Raw genomic sequence first — 17,499 nt, 5'->3', positions numbered from 1 at the left:
CTGCTACCCCTACCCCACACCATACTCTCCAGCCACACCCGAGAGCACACAATTCCCTGTGGCCCTGCACTCTCCCGTGCCTCCCTGCCCGTGCGTATGCAGACTTGTACACGCTTTCTCTCCTTTTCTTCCCAGCTCCCTCTGCCTCCCGGCTCCTCAGAAAGGTGCCTCTTAGCGGCTGATTATCTCCCCCCAGAAGTAATATATTGAAGCCCTAACTTCAAGCACCTCCAAACATGACTGTATTTGGAGAGAAGGTCTTAAAAGAGAAGAGATGGTTAGTTAAAACGAGGCCATTAGGTGGGGCCCTAACCCACTGGGTGTCCTTATATGAGAAGATTAGGACACAGACACTCACTGAAGAAAGACCAGCAAGGAGATGGCCATCTGCGAGCCAAGGAGCAAGGCCTCGGGGCACAATAGACCTGCCGACACTTTGAGCTTAGGGCTTTTTGCAAATTAGAATTGTGACCTGCCCATGGGTTATAAAATTGATTTCATGAGTTCAACCAGCTTTTTCAATGAAATAGAATAGAAAATAGAGTGCATCAAACGGAGTAAAAATAAGCGTTCTCATGAAATTTGTGTTTCCCTTGTGTGTCTGTGCATGTGCATCGATCGGATCACAAGAGAAGTGTATTTCTAACTAATGCTCATGGCCCAGCCTCCCCCCAAATAGGAAGCCACTGCAGTGTCCTGTGTGACCCTCAGACATGATGTTACATCTTGCTCATTCCTGTAGGTGCAAGGCCCGACCTCAGACCCAGCATGCAGTAGGTCTTTGGGGAGTATCTGTGGAACCAATGCCGTGACCCTTGCATGTGCTATCTCCTCTGCTTCCGCTGTGGTAACCCCAGTCTCAGCATGAATACATTTCACCTGGGTGACAACAGTGTCCTAACAACATCCCACTCTGGCTCCTCTGCAGACCTTCCTCCAGCAGCTAAGAGGGATCTTTCTAAAGCATAAGTCATATTTTGTCACTCGCCGAGTGAGTGACCCCAATGTCTTCATTGTCACTCACCTACTCCAAAGATTTTCCACTGGAGCCCAGGTAAAGTCCTAATTCTTTACCCTGCACTATAAGAATTACCCTCCTCTCTGACCACCTCTCTCTCTCTTCCCGCCCTCATCCCACACTGGCAACACTGACATTTTTGGGCACTGTGGTATTGTGATTTGGAATAAGAAATATATATTTGGTCTCTGTCTCAGTTCCTAGCACAGAGCTCCTAAAAACTCTGGAATTCCCTAACTGATAAGAGTCACAAAGGTGAAAGGAGAGTTTATTGTTATTCATAATAACCCATTTCTATCACAGATGACTTCCTTGATTCTGCAACCCTGGGCAGAAAATGGCTGTCTCTGAATTTTCACTCCAAATTCCCAACAGGTGCAATGTGATTGGCCCAGCCTGGACCGGGTTGGTACTCCCTTTCTTTCTGCTGTGACCAGGGGATGACGTCACAGAGATAAATGTGATTGCTGGGAACTCATCCTTGGGGCTAAGGAGAAGCAGGTTCACTGGCATGCCCTACGGTAGGTGTGTAATAGCATCGTTGATGAATGGGTCAATGAATAAACCCAAAGTCTATTCAGATTTGAAGCTCTAGGGGCCCTTTTTAACCCCTCTCGTGGTTTTTGCTTCTCTCTGTACACTTGAACTGCCACCCTATTTATCCTCCCTGGCTTCTTCAGCTCCCTTTGGTTCTGACCCTTATCACTTACTCAGACCATGGCTGTCACAGCTTCACCAGCCTCCTCTACCTCCTGTCCTTTCAGCTGGAACAAATCCCTACTCATTCAAATTGCAGAGTGTGAGAGCTTCATTTAACCAGCTCACTATTTTTAACATTCTTCTTATTATAAAATATTATAAACAAGCAGAAAGCTCATAAAACATAAATGCACAGTGTAACACACTATAACAAAATGAGCACCCAGGAGAGTTCCTCTTAGCCCAGAAACTGAGCAGCACCCTGGACAGCACCCTAACCCGCTGCGTGTACTCCTTCCCAATTACAACACCTGTCCTGGTTTTCATGCTACTGATTTCTTTGCATTTTTTATTTTTACCACCTAAGTGTGCATCATGGTCCAATATAGCTTAGTTTGGGCTACTTCTGAGCTTTATATCAATGGACTCATGCCACAGGATTCCACCATGTCTGGCTTTTGTTTTCTTTGCTCTTTGTTATGTTTATTTTAACAGATATATATATATATTTTTTTTAACAGAGCTATATTGAAACATAATTCACCTATCATACACTTCACTCATTTAAAGTGTACAGTTTAGTGTTTCTTAGTATCTTCATAGATTTTTGTGACCATCACCACAGTGAATTTTGGGACATTTTCAGCACCTGAAAAAGGAACTTGTATCTTCCAGCGTTCGCACTCCCTTCTGCCACTCATCCCCGCCCCACTCCGTTTCCGTCTCTCGATTTCCCTACTCTGACATTTCCTGTAAAGTGAGTCATGGAATACGTGGTCTTTGCGGCCGACTTCTCTCACTTAGCTTCATGCTTTCAAGATTCATCCGCAGTGTTTTCGAGGTTTGGTATGTATAGTGGTTGTTTTTATGACTGAATAATATTCCATTGAATAGACTAGGTTTTGTTTATCCCTTCAACAATTAATGAACATTTGGACTGCATTACGGAAGATGTATTCATAAATACTGTGTACAGGTTTTTGTGTGGACATATGCTTTTGTTTCTCTTGGGATGTACCGAGGAGTGAAATTTCTATGTGTCAGGTAGTAACTTTATGTTTAACTGTCCGAGGCACTGCCGACTGCTCCCCTGCACGGCCGCACCTTCTCACAACCCCACTAGCAGTGCATGCGGGGGCGTTTCCCCACCCGCCGACCACAACTGCTTGCTTCTTTCCCTGGTGTACAGGTCGTCCTTTCCCAATTCCTTGCATGACATATTTTTTTTTGGTCAAAAACTGAAGATTTTAGATAATATATTGTAGCAACTCAATACTGGTCTTCCCCCCTCCAGGGTCTGTTATTTGCTTGTTTACTAACTGGCTGGATCATTTTTTCCCCTTTTGTAAAATATTGTATTTATTTACTTTTAGAGAGAGAAGAAAGGAGAAAGAGGGAAGAGAAACATCAACGTACAAGAGATACATCGATTGGTTGCTTCTCGCATGCCCCTAACCACACGCCTCCAACCGGAGGCCAGGCCGAAACCCAGGTACGTGCCCTGACTGGGAATCGAACCACTGACCTTTTGGTTTGCAGGTCTGCGCTGGATCCACTGAGCCACACCAGCCGGGGTGGCTGGATCATTTTAGTGAAGTCCATCTCCCATTCTCTGTCCTTGGTCCTCAGGGAATGTCGCCTGGGGTGTGCCCACTGTCACCCTGGGATGACAGTGGTTAGGGCAAGGCTCTCCTTGACTGACTCTTTCCCTGACCACGCCCGCTGTCTAGCTCCACTTGTTGCCAGCTGAGTCCTTTACTCTTTTCCACAATGTTCTGGGACATGAATTGCTCCACAATGGACCCAATCAAATTCAGACTCCGAGGGAATGGCGTTTGGATCCTCAGATCTATCAGATGGGTCTCCCTTTTCCCAGCCCCACCCTCCCTCCTACAACAAGGCAGAGCCCAGCATCTTAACCCTTCCCTCTCTCCTCTCTGACTCTCTTAGCACAGTTTGCTTTTGTTGCTTTTTATTTGTTTTGTTTTTCAACATCCTTTCTCAAACAGATACTCAAGTATTCTTCCAAATTTTATGCCAACCCCTCATCTTTGGACACTTGAACCCAAGAATGAGAAAAATAAAGGTTGTATCTTGTTCCTTTTTTTGTCCCCCACTTTTTTTTTAAGCAACAGGGTCAAGATCTAGATTGGAGAGAAGGGAAGGGCTGAACAAAGGGATTTCAGAACAATAGTACAAATCTTTAACCCACTACAGATAGATAGCATTATTATTATTCCCATTTTAAAAACAAGGAAACTGAGGTGAGAGAGATTTAGAAGCTCCAGTTCTCGGCAGAGAACATGGGCCTTAGAGCCAGACACCAAGGCTGAAACTTGGACATTTGGGGGTGTCCACATATTCCCTTCTTCTCCCCCATCTGGACTGCTGGGATCAGGCCCACTGCAGGCTCCCAGAGGCCCCAAAGGTCTGGCTGTGTGGCTCCCATCCAAGCTGCTCCCAGGGCTCCACCAAGGGAGGAACTAGCCTCAGCCTTTCCGTTCTGCAGTCTGGTGTCAGGTGGTAGCAGTGGGGCTCTGGTCAAACTTAACTTATTTCCCTAACTGTGCGATCTGGGACAAGTATCTCCTCACTGACAAAAAAAAAAAAAAGCCTCATTTTTCTCATTTGTAAACTGAGGTACTGAATAGTAATTCAGCACACGTTCCCTGAGGGCCTGCTCTGGCAGGCAAAGTGCCAGAAGCTGAGAGTGCAGAGTGGGGTGAGACTGTGCCTCTGACTGTGTCCTCTCGTGGCTGTGTGCACCTGCCGTGGAGGAGGCACACCGTAGGCATTCAGGGATGGAGGCTGTCTCGTGGTGCCGGGTCTGTATGACCTGCTGCTGGCAGCCCAGCAGTCTGGTCTGCTCAGCGGTGGCCTCTCAGGGAGTTTCTCTTTGATTAATGATTGTCTTTGTCCCTAAAGGACTTACTGTCGGCAGCCTCCTTGTTTCATCTGACTGATGGGGCCCAGGACAGTTAGCAAAGCAGTTGGTATCCTGGACTATTTTTAGGTGGGGGAGTTAGTGGGGTGTGTGGATGTGGTGGGGCGCAGGGGGTCTCAGAGACTGCAAGAAACAAGTTGGGGGTGGGAGAAAGAATTTTCCCTCTCAGGAAGGGGTGGGCAAAATCTTCGTGATGGAGGGGCCAAAGGCCATTTCCTTTGCGCAACCTTTCTTGATTTCCTCAGTGGAATGCACACTCCCTCCGAAGATGCAGGTTAAGAGTCCATCCTCTGAGCTTCCCCCAGCTCTTGATTATGGCTCCAAACAGACCACGAGATAATGACCTACAGGGCCCTCATCTGATGCATCTCTGGGTCTCTCCTGCTCTGCGCTTCTGGGCCCCATCTCGCCATTCCTAGTCATTACGAGGTAAGGAAGTTAGAAGTCCAGACTTGGGAGGCACATAGCTGAGATCCACTCTTGGCTCCTTTCTAGCAAAATGACCGTGACAAAGTCAGGTTGTAAATCTGTTTTCTCATCTGTAAAATGGGCGATCATCGGGCCTAGCTCCCAGCGATTAGAAGGCTTATCTTCCTGAAAGTGCAGTGGATAGCACCTGGTGCAGAGTCATACATAAGTTATCTTGCAAGCCCAGGCCTGGAAGGGGTTGCGCGCCCTCAGAGGTTTCCATCCCCTTTGTGGCGTCTCGTGCGGTGTGTACGTGCTGGCAGGCTGGAGGGAGGTGTTCCTGGACACCAAAGGCCCCAGAACCGGCCAGAGGTCACCCAGCGAGAAAGGGCCCCGCTGCGCTGGAAGGTTGCGACTCCAGTCAAATGCAGCGGCTTTCCTCGGCTTTCCTGCTGATGCACACCTCCTCCTCCTCCTCCTCTAGTGTTTTCCTTCTTGCTCTCCTTCCCGCCCCCGCTTTCTCTTCTAATCCTGCGGGTTCCCCACGTGGAAGGCGGGGTCTCGGGCGGGAGGTGGAGAGTCCCCGGCCTAAAGTGGGGAAAGGAGCCTTCTGCCCAGCATGAAAGCCCTAGACTGCGATGGAGGAGGGTGGGCCTCTGGGAGAACCCGGGAAGTCTCCAAAAATGATAGCGGGATCTGTGGAGCCCGAACAGGGGTATCCAGGAGTCGGTGGGTGGGGCTTCCAGTGCCAGGGGCGGAGTCGGTGCAGGGGCGTGGTCTTCCCAGAGGGGCGGAGCCCAGACAGTTAGGATTAAGCTTCGCCGCAAGGGGGCGGAGTCTAAAGTGGGCGTGTCTATTCGAGAGGCGGGGCCAGATGGGCGGGGCGGCGGTACAGAGGGTGGAGCGTGGAGGTTAGCGCTTGTCCCCCTCCCTCAGCCCGGGGTGTCCCTGTGACGAGGCAGCGCGGAGCCGCCGCGGGCCGGGCCCATCCCGCCGCAGCGGCTCCGGGGCCGAGCAGGGGCGAGGCGCGGAGGGAGCTGCACGAACGGATCCCGGAGCACGGCCAGGTGAGGCCGCTGGGGCGGAAGGGGCGGGGGCTGCGCCGGGCGGGCCCTGGCGGGCGCGGGGGGCGTGTTTGCGTGTCTCGGGGTGGCTGAGGGAGTGGGTTCGAGGGCGCGCGCCCGAAGCTGTTTGGGCGCTAACGGCTGCTGTGGCGGGGCCAGGGTGGGCTTTCCACACGTCTTGGCACCGCTCGCGGGTCTGGGGCTGTGCGGGACTGTGCGTGCGCGCGCGTGTTTGTGTCGAGGGGCCGCCGGGTGTGTATCTGCGTATGCGCTGGGCCGTCATTGTGCCTGCCCCGGGCCCGGGGCGCGGGCCTGCCCCAGCGCAGTCCCTCTTGCGCGGGGATGTTTTCCAAACGGGCTTCCTGCGGAGATGGGTTCTGCTGCAGCCGGAGCTGGAGGGGTGAGCGCCGCCCCCACAGGCCTCCGGAGACCCGGGCAGCCCGGGGACTGCAGACAGACACCTGAGGGAGAAAAGGGGTGCGCACCCGGGAGGGGCCCAGAGGCCTGCCCGTAGGGCGAGGCCAAGATGGGGAGACTGAGGCAGATGGATAGGAAGGTGGAGGTGGCCAGACAAGCGAAGATGGGGAAGAAGATGGGAAGAGAGATGGGGGAAAGAACAGAGGCGGGAAGGGCGGAGAGTCATTGAGAAAAGAGACAGACAGACAGACAGACAGAGGCTAGACCTGCAAAGAGGCAGAAAGATGAAGAAGGGCAGACAGGTTCCAAGAACCTGACAGAAGGGTTACTTAGAGGTCCTGTGGCTGAGAGCTAAACCCAGGAACTGAGTCTAAGATAAGGAGTAAGGGTCCCCAACTCCTAGGGTGCCCCTCTTCCAAGAACATGGCCAAAAAGGAAGCTTCTGGCCACCCCAAGTTGATTCATTCCTCTGGCCCCACTAAATTTTCTCACCCTCTTGTGTGGCTTCTCCTCTTCCTTCCATCCCACCTATCAACTTCCTTCCTGGGTATCCCAGCAACCCAGGGCAGTTTAGGAGAGGCAGGGGTGAAGTGGTTGCCATAGCAACAGAGGCGGTGAAAGGTCATTCTGGCTTTAGCCTAGGTGGTCCTACGGCAGGCCAGATCTGGCCCCGAGGAGGGTTGGGATGGGGGGCTGCAAAATTATTTTTTCTCCTCTTCCGTTTTGCCCAGAATGGTGCTGGAAGGAAATCCTGAAGTGGGGTCCTCCCGAACCTCAGACCTCCAGCGCCCTGGGAACCAGGGCTCTTGCGTCCTTTCTTCTCCTGGTGAAGATGGGCAGCCAGGCGAGGAACCCATCAAGTATGGTGAACTCATCGTCCTGGGGTGAGCATCCCTGGTCCAGGTGGGGTGGGGCACCAGGCACCCCCAGGGCAATCAGACCAAGGGCCCCAGTTCTCTCCACCTTCTTCTGCTCTTTATCCCTCCTTATCTTCCCAGCTGGGAGACAGAGTTGACCCTTAATTCATAATTATTTTATCTTTCCATTTTTCATAAATTACTGAGAGAACTCTTAATTGCCCACCTGAGTTTCTAATCAGAAAACACTAACACCGCTGCCTTTCGTAAAGTGTGTGTGTGTGTGTGGTTTGACATTAAGAATTCCGGTTCTTCATCAAAATTGCGTGGTTCAAATCCTGCGTTTGCCAGTTGTTTGATTTCCCTGTGCCTTCGTTTCCCCCTTTTACAAATAGGAATGGCGATACCTCAGAGGGTTGTTGGAAGGAATGAATGAGGTGATTTCTATAAACACGTAGAACAGTGCCTGGCACGTATCAAGTGTTCTGGGAGGCAGGACTGTGCCAAGCCCTTTCATGGACATTATTTCATTTCAATCTTCACAAAGATGCTGTGAGGAAGGAGGTGAGGAAACCGAGGCTCAGAGAGGGGAAGTGACTGGTCCGAGGGCACACAGCTGGTAAGTGGCAGGGCTGGGATTTGGACCCAGGTCTTTCTTACTCTAGGTCTAGTGCGCTTTCACTAAGCCACAGCTGGTCCTCATGCTACAGATGAGCAAACCGAGGCCACAAGAAAGGAAGCGATGTGAGTCGGTGGCTGGGCAGACCTCATCCCTTCCTGGTTTCTGCCTGACCAGGGTCCCTGCAACTCCCACTGTGCACTTCCCCCAGGCACAGATCCCTCTTCCTCCCCATTCATGCTTCCTTTTGGCCTTTCTCTCTGCCATCTGCCCTGGAGAAAATACCCGATAGGCTGTGTTGTCATTATGATGATTTTGTAGAAATAATAATGGTTGTTGACATGTACATGCTGTGTACTTTCTTAAAAAAATAACAATAGCCCTGGCCAGCATGGCACAGTGGGTTGGAGCTTCATCCTGTGGACAGGAAGGTCACGGGTTCCATGTCCAGTCAGGGCACATAGCCAGTTGAGGGTTCAATCCCTAGTCGTGGCGCCACGAGAAGGCAACCAATGTCTCTCTCTCTCCCTCTCTCTCTTCCTTCCTCTTTCTTTAAAAACAATGAAAAAACATCCTCAGGTGAGGATAAAAAAATAATAATAATAGCTAACATTTATCAGGGACTTTCTGTATATAAGCCAAACTCTATGCCAAGCAATTTTAAATGCTTTGTCTCATTTAGTTCTCCCAATGAACCCACGAGGTAGGTCCTGGTAAACTAGCCCCATTTTATGGAGGTTGTGTAGTAAATAGATAAGCCATGGTTTCAGCCAGGCCCATGTCCTGAACTGTCCCACCCCGACTTGTGGAAAGAGCTTACAAGAGCAAGAGCGATGTCTCTCTTAGGGGTACTTGCATTAGAATAGCAGCAGCTTGATGTCCCAAAGGGAGGGCTGGCTCTGCAGCTGAGGGTTAGACCACTGATGAGGGAGAGCAAAACCCCAAGGGCTAGGCCCTCTTGCCAGCCGTGGTTCTCTGCAGAGCAGTGAAACCCACCCTGGCTGTACATTAGACCCATCTTGGGAGCTCACTGAACAGGGCCATCCCAGACTTACTGAATCAAAATCTCCATGAATGGGGCCAGGGAATCTATATTTTAACCAGCTACCCAAGAGTCTGATTCAAGTGATCTTCGGCTGTATTTGGCAGCTCTTAATTCTATCAGACCTTCCGTTGCCCCCCACTGCTTACAGAAAAAGTCCAGACTCCTCAGCCTGGTTTCTGGGGGCCATCTGCCCACCTCCTCTTCTCCTATTGCACTTCACCACGCTAGTCAGCCCTCCCTGGTTTCACCAGACTCTGCCGGCCTCAGGACCTTTGCTCAGGGTGAGCCTTACCTCCAGAAGGTTTCTGCAAGAGAGGCTGGAGTTGGACAGACCCGAGTTCAAATCTGAACTTTTCAACTTACTAGCCTGGGACCTCAGGCAAGTCATTTTACCTCCCTGAGCCTCAGTTTTCCTCATTCATAAAATGGGAAGAAAGATACTTGCCTGGCAGGACATTGCGCAGATTCCATTAGGTAATTAATAGTGTGAAGCACCAGGAACAATGGGAGGCTCCAGTGCACGGCCGCAGTCAGGCTGTGACTCGCCCCATCTTTTCCTTCCGCACCATTCCCCCCGGGATGAGAGCTAGGAAGGAAGGTAGAATTTCAATGTGAGTGGACATATGGAGGTTGTGCAGTGTGGCTTTATTTTTTTCTCTGTCGTTCTGGTTTCCAGTAGTACTTGTGATGTCATAAATAACAGTTTGCTACAAATGACTCCTTTCCAGTTCTTCAAGACCCAGGATAGGTGTTCCCTCTCTAGAAACCTGATCTGGGGGCCAGAATACTCTTCTCCTGCCTCTAGACCTGAAGTGCACTTGACTTGTGCCTGGGTCATGGCAGATGGCACCCAGTTTCCTTGAAAAGCTGAGGACCTCCTTCCCCCACTGCCAGGGCACAGAACTGACCTGTGGTGCATCACCTCTGCCACCCCAGCACCCAGCACCTGGCTGGGCACAGCTCAGGGGTTCAGGATACAATGATTAATTGAATGAAAGTTCTTTTGAAGATGTTTTGACCCCAACCCACTTCCCAAAGGCACCGATTTGATATATAGGAGTGTCTTCTGGTTTCAGATGGTTCTGGGGCTTGTTTATCAAGGTAGGATCTGCCCAGAAGTTGGCAGTTCCTCCTAGTCTTTCAGAGGCTCATTTTTTCTCTATCTCCCTTCAACTTTTTCTTCTTAACTCCCCATATCCACAGCTACAACGGATGTCTGTCCAGTGGGGACAAGGGCCGCCGGCGAAGCCGCCTGGCACTGAGTCGCCGGCCACATGCCAACGGAGTGAAGCCAGACGTCATGCACCATATCTCCACACCGCTCGTCTCCAAGGCAAGCAGCTTGTCCCAGCACGCCAGGGCACTGGTCCTGCCCTCCCTGCCCAAGCCCCCCCACCGGAGCCGGGGAGCCCCCTGTATCTTTCCACATTGCCTCTTGAGCTGCCAGGGAAATGATGCTGACGGGAGAGCCTTTGCAGCCCACACTGTCCTTTACAGTTTGCAACGCATTTCCTTGACCACCAGGCCCCATTCTTTGGATGGAAATGATCAGCATCATTTTAGAGGCAGCCAGGACTCAGAGAGGGGATGTGACAGTTGCAGCAATGACAAAGGGAAAGCCTTTGGGTTAGAATTGGAGCTCTGCTATTTCCAGCTCTGCAACTTTCAGCCACACACCCTGAGCTGCACGCAGTTCTCTGGACTGTAAAATGGGAATGATAATCATGCCTTCTTGCTGGGGTGGCTGGAGGGAGCAAATAAAGGGAACCTTGTATAAAGTGCCAGCTGCACACTATGCCCTCCACAAAGTGGAGGGCCACCCTTCCCCGGGAGCGGCCGCTGGCCTCGGGCTCCAGCTTCCAGCTCAGAGGCTCACGCATCATGGCCACACGCCCTGGGAAGTAACTTCCCCTTTTTCCCCACCAGGCTCTGAGTAACCGGGGCCAGCACAGCATCTCGTACACACTGTCCCGGAGCCACTCGGTCATAGTTGAGTACACACATGACAGTGACACAGACATGTTCCAGGTATGTTTGGGTCCCTCCACGCGCCTCCCGGCCACCAGGCTCAATATTCGGCTCTTCAGGCCTTCCAGGGTGAGGCTGGAGGACCAGAGGCCATGGGGAAGGTGCTGCGGGGCCCCTAGTGCAGCTAACTGCTCTTCAGATGAGGAAGCAGGACATCGCAGCGAGGACTGTTGACTTCCCAGAGCCGTGCAGCGAGTAGTAGCTGTATCAAGATTCAAACCCAAGACAGTACTCCCCAGTTGTGGAAGGGCATATAGTTTAGGGGTTCAGTGTGTGGTGTGAGAATCATACTCCCTGGGTTCAGACCCCAGCTCCATTGCTGACTTAGGGCGACTTTGGGCAAGAGTCACCTCACCTCTCCAGGCCTTGGTTATCTCATTGCTCGGGGCAGGGGGGCGGGCAGAATAGTACCCACGAACAGAATGGTAGGGGAGATGAACTGAGATCCTGCACGTAAAGTGTGCGGCACGGTGCCTGGCAGAGAGTAAACACTTTACTAAAAATGCACTGTCTGCTGCTGATACGTGACACTCCTGGACCCTGGGTGTCACCCTTTCCCTGTTCAGTCAGAAAATCTATTAGTTTTTATTGAGTGTCGTGTTCCCCAGGCCTTTGGGGGAGAAGAAGAAGAAGCCCCAGAACTTGGCAATTGGACTTGGAACCCCCTGGGTGCTTGGGATGGTGCTGCCCCTCATTGTCTGGTAACTGCGTGCAGAGCAGCTGCCAGGAACCCTGGGTGGGAAGTGTGGGATTGACCTGCAACACAACACCTGTGCCTGCCCTCCCCCTCCTCATAGATTGGCCGCTCCACGGAGAACATGATTGACTTTGTGGTGACAGACACGTCCCCTGGAGGAGGGGCAGCTGAGGGCCCCTCTGCCCAGAGCACCATCTCCCGCTATGCCTGCCGCATCCTCTGTGACCGCCGGCCGCCCTACACTGCCCGCATCTATGCCGCTGGCTTCGATGCCTCCAGCAACATCTTCCTTGGAGTGAGTGAGCCCCCAGGTGGGGACCAGCACTTCATCTGAGAGCGAGCTGAGGGGTAGGCTGGGGAAGAGCAGCCCTCTGAGCTCCATGGACCAGCCCACAGTAATCATAACTATGACCTATTCAGGGATTAGCACCCCACTTAACAAATGAGCAAGGTGAGGTTCAGAGAGGTCAGATGATGCCCAAGGTCAGGCAGTGCCAGTCTGAGGCCTCTCTGGGCCACCTCTGACCTTGAGGGTGGAGGGGCAGCACCCCTGGCTCAGGACCTGCTGGGGGCCCCTTGGTGGTGTGGTCTGATCCCACATGTGGTCCCAGGAGCGGGCAGCCAAATGGCGGACCCCCGACGGCCTAATGGACGGCTTAACCACCAATGGGGTCCTGGTGATGCACCCTGCGGGCGGCTTCTCTGAGGACTCGGCCCCTGGCATCTGGCGAGAGATCTCCGTCTGCGGGAACGTCTACACTCTGAGGGACAGCCGCTCGGCACAGCAGCGGGGGAAGCTGGTAGGTGGTCTGCCCTATCCCTGCCTCCCCACCACATCCTTCCCGGGGCCCCCCATACGCCCATTCCCCTGCGAAAGCCAGGAGCCGATCTCCAGCCTTCCTGCACCTGGGTGCCCCAACAGGCTCCATCTGGGGGCATGTGCCGCCTGCCACATGGAGGGAACCAGACTGGTGTCCCCAAGTATTTCCTCTGTTGGAGGCCCATGGGGTGGTAGGAAGTGGGGCACACACAAACACACCATGCAGTTCCAAATGGCTTAGGGGACGCCAACAGCTTAAAAAAATCACACCCTCTGATGAGGGTGACACTTGGCCCCTGTGTGAACAGTTTATAGCCTGAAGTGTCGGCAGTTTGTAACGTGTCTGTCGCATTCAGCCGGGTTGAGCTTTTATTATGCTCTCCCAGTGGGAAAGCGTCCATGGAGTAGTTCTGACACAGGTGACAGTGAACGCTGCATGCAGCACAGAGCAGGCAACTAATGTCAGGAGCTGGGAGAGGGTCCTAGACAGACGTGGGAGCTTGCTAAGGTCGTGTGGCCAGCTTCCTCAAATGGGCAGCGCTGAGCCCTTCCTGGGTGTGAACGTGTTAGGCAAACGGATACAAAACCTCAGGGAAAGCACAGCTTGTTTTTCCAGAGCATCAATCCTACTGGGAGACTTGGGGAAATATTGTTTGAAAAAGTTATATGGGTGAATGATTCACTAGCATACACTAAGTTCCAGCATGTTCCAAGTTTACATTGATCGATCCCGAGAAGCACTTGGCATACGGGAAAGTGGAATCTGTCTGGAGGATAAGGGAATGAAGACACAGAGAGATCGAATTATTGGTCCAGGGACACAGATTTAGGAAGCTGTGAGGCCAGAATTCGCCCCCAGGACGTCTAGCTCTAGACTTCGTGCTTCAGCCACAGCCCTGGGGACAGCTGCTTTGGCCTCTGTTCCCGGTGGTTTGGATGGAAGAGTTTCCTGCCTCTGCCATTAAGGGAAGAGCCTGGGGAAACATTTTAGAAAGACTCCGTTTAAGTCCAGACCTCCCGGTTTGACAGATGAAGTGACCAAGGCCCACGCTCTGCTGAGAGTGAGGGACACTGTGCCTGGGAGTACCTGCCTGCCCGCCCCCGTGGCTTCCTGGTCTGCCCCCCTCCTCCACCCCCATCCTTCCCTTCTTTGTCCTAGTCCCCAGGCCTGCCCCGGCCTGCCCTGATGGTCCTGAGTTTCCTCTCCAGGGAGGTTCAGTGGAGTGGACAGGTGGCTAGGCTGGGGACATAGCTGCCCGATGGTAGGGACTTGGGGGCCTCTTGGGCAATGAGTCCCTTCTACTCTCCTGGCAGGTGGAGAGCGAGTCCAACGTGCTGCAGGATGGCTCCCTCATCGACCTGTGTGGGGCCACACTGCTGTGGCGCACGCCGGCGGGGCTGCTGCGGGCACCCACGCTGAAGCAGCTGGAGGCCCAGCGGCAGGAGGCGAACGCAGCGAGGCCCCAGTGCCCCGTGGGCCTCAGCACTCTAGCCTTCCCCAGTCCGGCCCGTGGCCGCACGGCCCCCGACAAACAGCAGCCCTGGGTCTACGTTCGTTGCGGCCATGTCCACGGCTACCATGGCTGGGGCTGTCGGCGAGAGCGGGGCCCCCAGGAGCGCGAGTGTCCTCTCTGCCGTCTTGTGGGGCCCTATGTGCCCCTGTGGCTGGGCCAGGAGGCCGGCCTCTGCCTGGACCCTGGGCCTCCCAGCCATGCCTTTGCACCCTGCGGCCACGTCTGCTCTGAGAAGACTGCCCGCTACTGGGCCCAGACACCGCTGCCCCATGGCACCCATGCTTTCCACGCTGCCTGCCCATTTTGTGGGGCCTGGCTCACTGGTGAGCACGGCTGTGTCCGCCTCATTTTCCAGGGGCCACTGGACTAAGTGCCCCAGGGTCCCCTGCTGCTGCGCCTGCCTGCCCACTCGGATTCTCCACCTCCTGCAGCCTCGAGGGGGCTCTGCATGCGGGACTCCACCACCAGATGGACGCATTGGATGGTCTGAGCGCCTCCCCTTTTAACTCTGGCCCCCAAAGGTGTCCCTGAGACGGCTACCCCAGTCAGAATGATGGGGTCCTCAGCTCCAGCTCTGCCCTGGCCTGCCAGAGGGAAGCCCGCCCCTGCGCTCTGGCCTTTCCCGGGGTGTCTCATCATGCCGCTGACACTGTGCCCCTGGGGGAGTGAAGGAGCCCCGGGCCCCTGACCCTCAGTTTAGGCTGGCTGTGCCCTGAGCCTGCTAACCCGGTTTCAGATATTCACCCTGCTGCTGCCCTGGGGTTCTCGATAAACCTTGCTGCTCAGCTGCCCTCACCAACCCGAGTCCCGCATGTGTGCAAGTATGCAGTGCCTCCAGCCCCTGAGTCAGTCACAGGTGGGCGGCAGGCTGGGACTGGCATCTGTGGATACTCACCGTGCGCTGGACTCCATGCCAAGTGGGTTCTGGGGACACGGAGACAAACTGCCTGGAAGAATTCAAAGACTAGTGGACGACAGATCGAATTACCGAATGACAGCATGGCTTCCTGTGTGCCAGGATCAAGGGAATTGCCAGGGGCTGTGGTGCAGGTCTCCCTGGCAGGAGGGAAAGTGAGGAAGGGTTCATGGGGGGGAGGCGGCTCGGCTTCAGTGAACTCCCCCACAGGAAGGGGCAGGTGCTGTAGGCAGAAGGGAGAGGAGGAACACAGACTCGTGGTAGTAAGCAGGGAACTGAGTGGGGTTCCAAGTGGCTGGAGCAGGGGCTGCAGGAGGGCAGGAAGGAGGCTGGAGCAAGAGGCAGGGGCTGTGCTGGCAGAGAAGGTACTGGATGGAGGATTTGGAACCTCATTTTGGACAGTCAGGAGCCCAGGGAAGAGAGAGGAATTGCAGTTCCAGAACGCTGGCTGTGTTACAAGGGCTACCATTCCTGAATGCCCACTTTGTGCCCCACACTGTGCTAATGATAATAATAACTATGTTCATTGAGCGCCCACTAGACACTGGGCTGTGCTTCTCAGAGGTTTGGTTATCTAATCCTCATAGGGACCCAGGGAGGGAGGTGTTACCATTTCTGTTGATGGGGAGATTCAGGCACATGCTCCAGGTCCCACTGCTAGAAATTGGCCAAGGCAGATTTGCATCCACGGCTGCCTGCTGGCCTCAGAATCTGCCCTCTTCTCCATTGCACTGTCCTGCTTTCCTTGGCGTTGGCCCGGTGGGTTTTGGTTGCCATGGAGGCCAAGGCTGACCTGGCTCCCTATTCATCTTGGCAGAGTGTCACCACTCCCTGAGAATCCAGGGTGCTGCTCAGTTTGCCCCCAGACCATTCCCAGGGGGAGTGAGCTCGGAAGACAGGAGTTTTGGGAACATAAAAATGAGAAGAGCCTCTGAATACAAGCCTGACCTGAGCATCATCCCCAGTGGAAGATGACGGCCTCAGGGAGTACAGGTTCCCAGGGGAGGGGCGTGCTCCAGGACACAGGCCTGGGGCTATTGAGAGGACAGAGGTACTTGAGGGGTGAGAGAGGGATGCGATCAGTCTCGGTTCCAGAGCATCGCACTGCCACTATGGGGGAGCTCAGCTGGGGATTCCGGGGTGGGTATGGGGCGGGGCAACTCCCACACACACAGAACTAGGAATCCAACTCTTCCCAGTGTTTTTTTTTCCTTCTGACCTGTTTGGGAACCAGATGGAAATATTCCAGTCCCATGTCTAGCAGGGAACCTCAGACTCTGGAGAGACGAGCAAAGGGCACAGGTGCAACCCCAGGGAGCACTCAGAAGAGGTAGTGGAGGGGTCGGCCCTGATCTTGGCCCAGCTCTGCCCCTTCCCAGCTCTTGGAGTGTCTGTTTCCTCAGCTATTAAATGGAATGAAAGTCCCGTCACCAGGTGGTTATGAATTATGGAGGGCACCTGTAACACAGGAGGTACTTAATGGTACTTCCTTACCTATCCCTTCTTCATTTCCACAGGAAGGGACAAGGAACTGTCAGGACTCCAGTGAGTGGACGGCTCTGTGTGTGTGTGCTGGGGCAGATGGAGAGAACTGTGGTAGGAAGTCTGAGGGAGGCTGACCTCCAGTTCAGGAACACCTGAGGACATGCTAGGTGGCCTTAGGAAAGTCAGTGAACAAATTAGCCTCAGTTTCCCCATTTGTACCATGGGTAAAATGATATCTCGGGGTTTTTGCAAAAATGAAATGAGATCCTCCATGTCCAGCTGCTAGTATGGGGACAGATTAGGATCAGATTAGCTGTGGACATGAGAGTTCGGCCTGCTAGGGCTCCCAGGAGCGCTGGGGTCTTTTGCAGGCCTGAGCTGCTCCCTGGTGGCAGTGCACAGCACCACCTCCTTTACCGATGCACATTTCAGTTTCACCCAGGTCAGGGAAGACTGTACTCAAAGACTGAAAACCGAGGCATAAGAAGAGGGGGGAGATGTTCCTAAAGACATAGGCCAGTTTTCTGAGCTCCTCCTATAATGGTAATTGTTGTCAGAGCCAACAGTATCACTGTGGCAAACAGAGCTTGGGCACCTTTGTAAATGAGCAGCTGGTGGTCATGGTGGCAGCTGCTACTGGGGGGGCGGGTTAGGTACGGGTGTGGCAAGGGCAGCGAGGAGGGGTGTGGATTTCAGGCACCCCTCGCCGAACATTAGGGGGCGCCACTGCCCAGTCAACACTTCACTCAAGCTAACAACGTTCCTCAGAGTGAAAACAATTATTAGCTCGGGTTTTTTTTGTTTTGTTTTGTTTTTGTCTTTTTCTGAGAAAGCCATGACTCAGAGAGGTAAAGTGACCCACCCAAGGGCAGCCCGTAGGCTGCGGAGGCCTGGTTCGGCTCCCCCTCTGATCTGGGACCCTCACGATATTCCCTACTAGGTGCCCGCTGGGCCCCAGGCACTTTCAC

The 17,499-nt window shown here is 53.6% G+C and overlaps 1 protein-coding gene across 5 annotated transcripts; it reads left to right on the top strand.

Annotated features, from left to right (window-relative positions):
* The first annotated feature begins 4,937 nt into the window (after window positions 1-4,937).
* On the top strand, window positions 4,938-16,167 carry PELI3 (pellino E3 ubiquitin protein ligase family member 3). Of its 5 annotated transcripts, XM_037135440.2 has the most exons (9): window positions 4,938-5,090; window positions 6,006-6,136; window positions 7,282-7,434; window positions 7,955-8,026; window positions 10,275-10,404; window positions 10,998-11,099; window positions 11,897-12,091; window positions 12,408-12,596; window positions 13,931-16,167. In XM_037135440.2, the coding sequence occupies exons 3-9, from the start codon at window positions 7,283-7,285 to the stop codon at window positions 14,498-14,500; spliced, it is 1,410 nt and encodes a 469-aa protein (XP_036991335.2). In that variant the 5' UTR covers window positions 4,938-5,090; window positions 6,006-6,136; window position 7,282; the 3' UTR covers window positions 14,501-16,167. The 5 variants fall into 5 exon arrangements, with proteins under 5 accessions (XP_036991335.2, XP_036991336.2, XP_036991337.2 ...); XM_037135441.2 differs by lacking the exon at window positions 4,938-5,090 and having other exon boundaries at window positions 5,993-6,136; XM_037135442.2 differs by lacking the exons at window positions 4,938-5,090; window positions 6,006-6,136 and adding an exon at window positions 6,294-6,533.
* The last annotated feature ends 1,332 nt before the right edge of the window (window positions 16,168-17,499 follow it).

Source organism: Artibeus jamaicensis, unplaced genomic scaffold, assembly GCF_021234435.1.
Source record: "Artibeus jamaicensis isolate MK-2021 breed Jamaican fruit bat unplaced genomic scaffold, CSHL_Jam_final scaffold_614, whole genome shotgun sequence".
NCBI lineage: Eukaryota > Metazoa > Chordata > Mammalia > Chiroptera > Phyllostomidae > Artibeus > Artibeus jamaicensis.
Note: the sequence above shows the minus strand (reverse complement) of the source record. Positions and strands in the feature narration are given on the sequence as shown.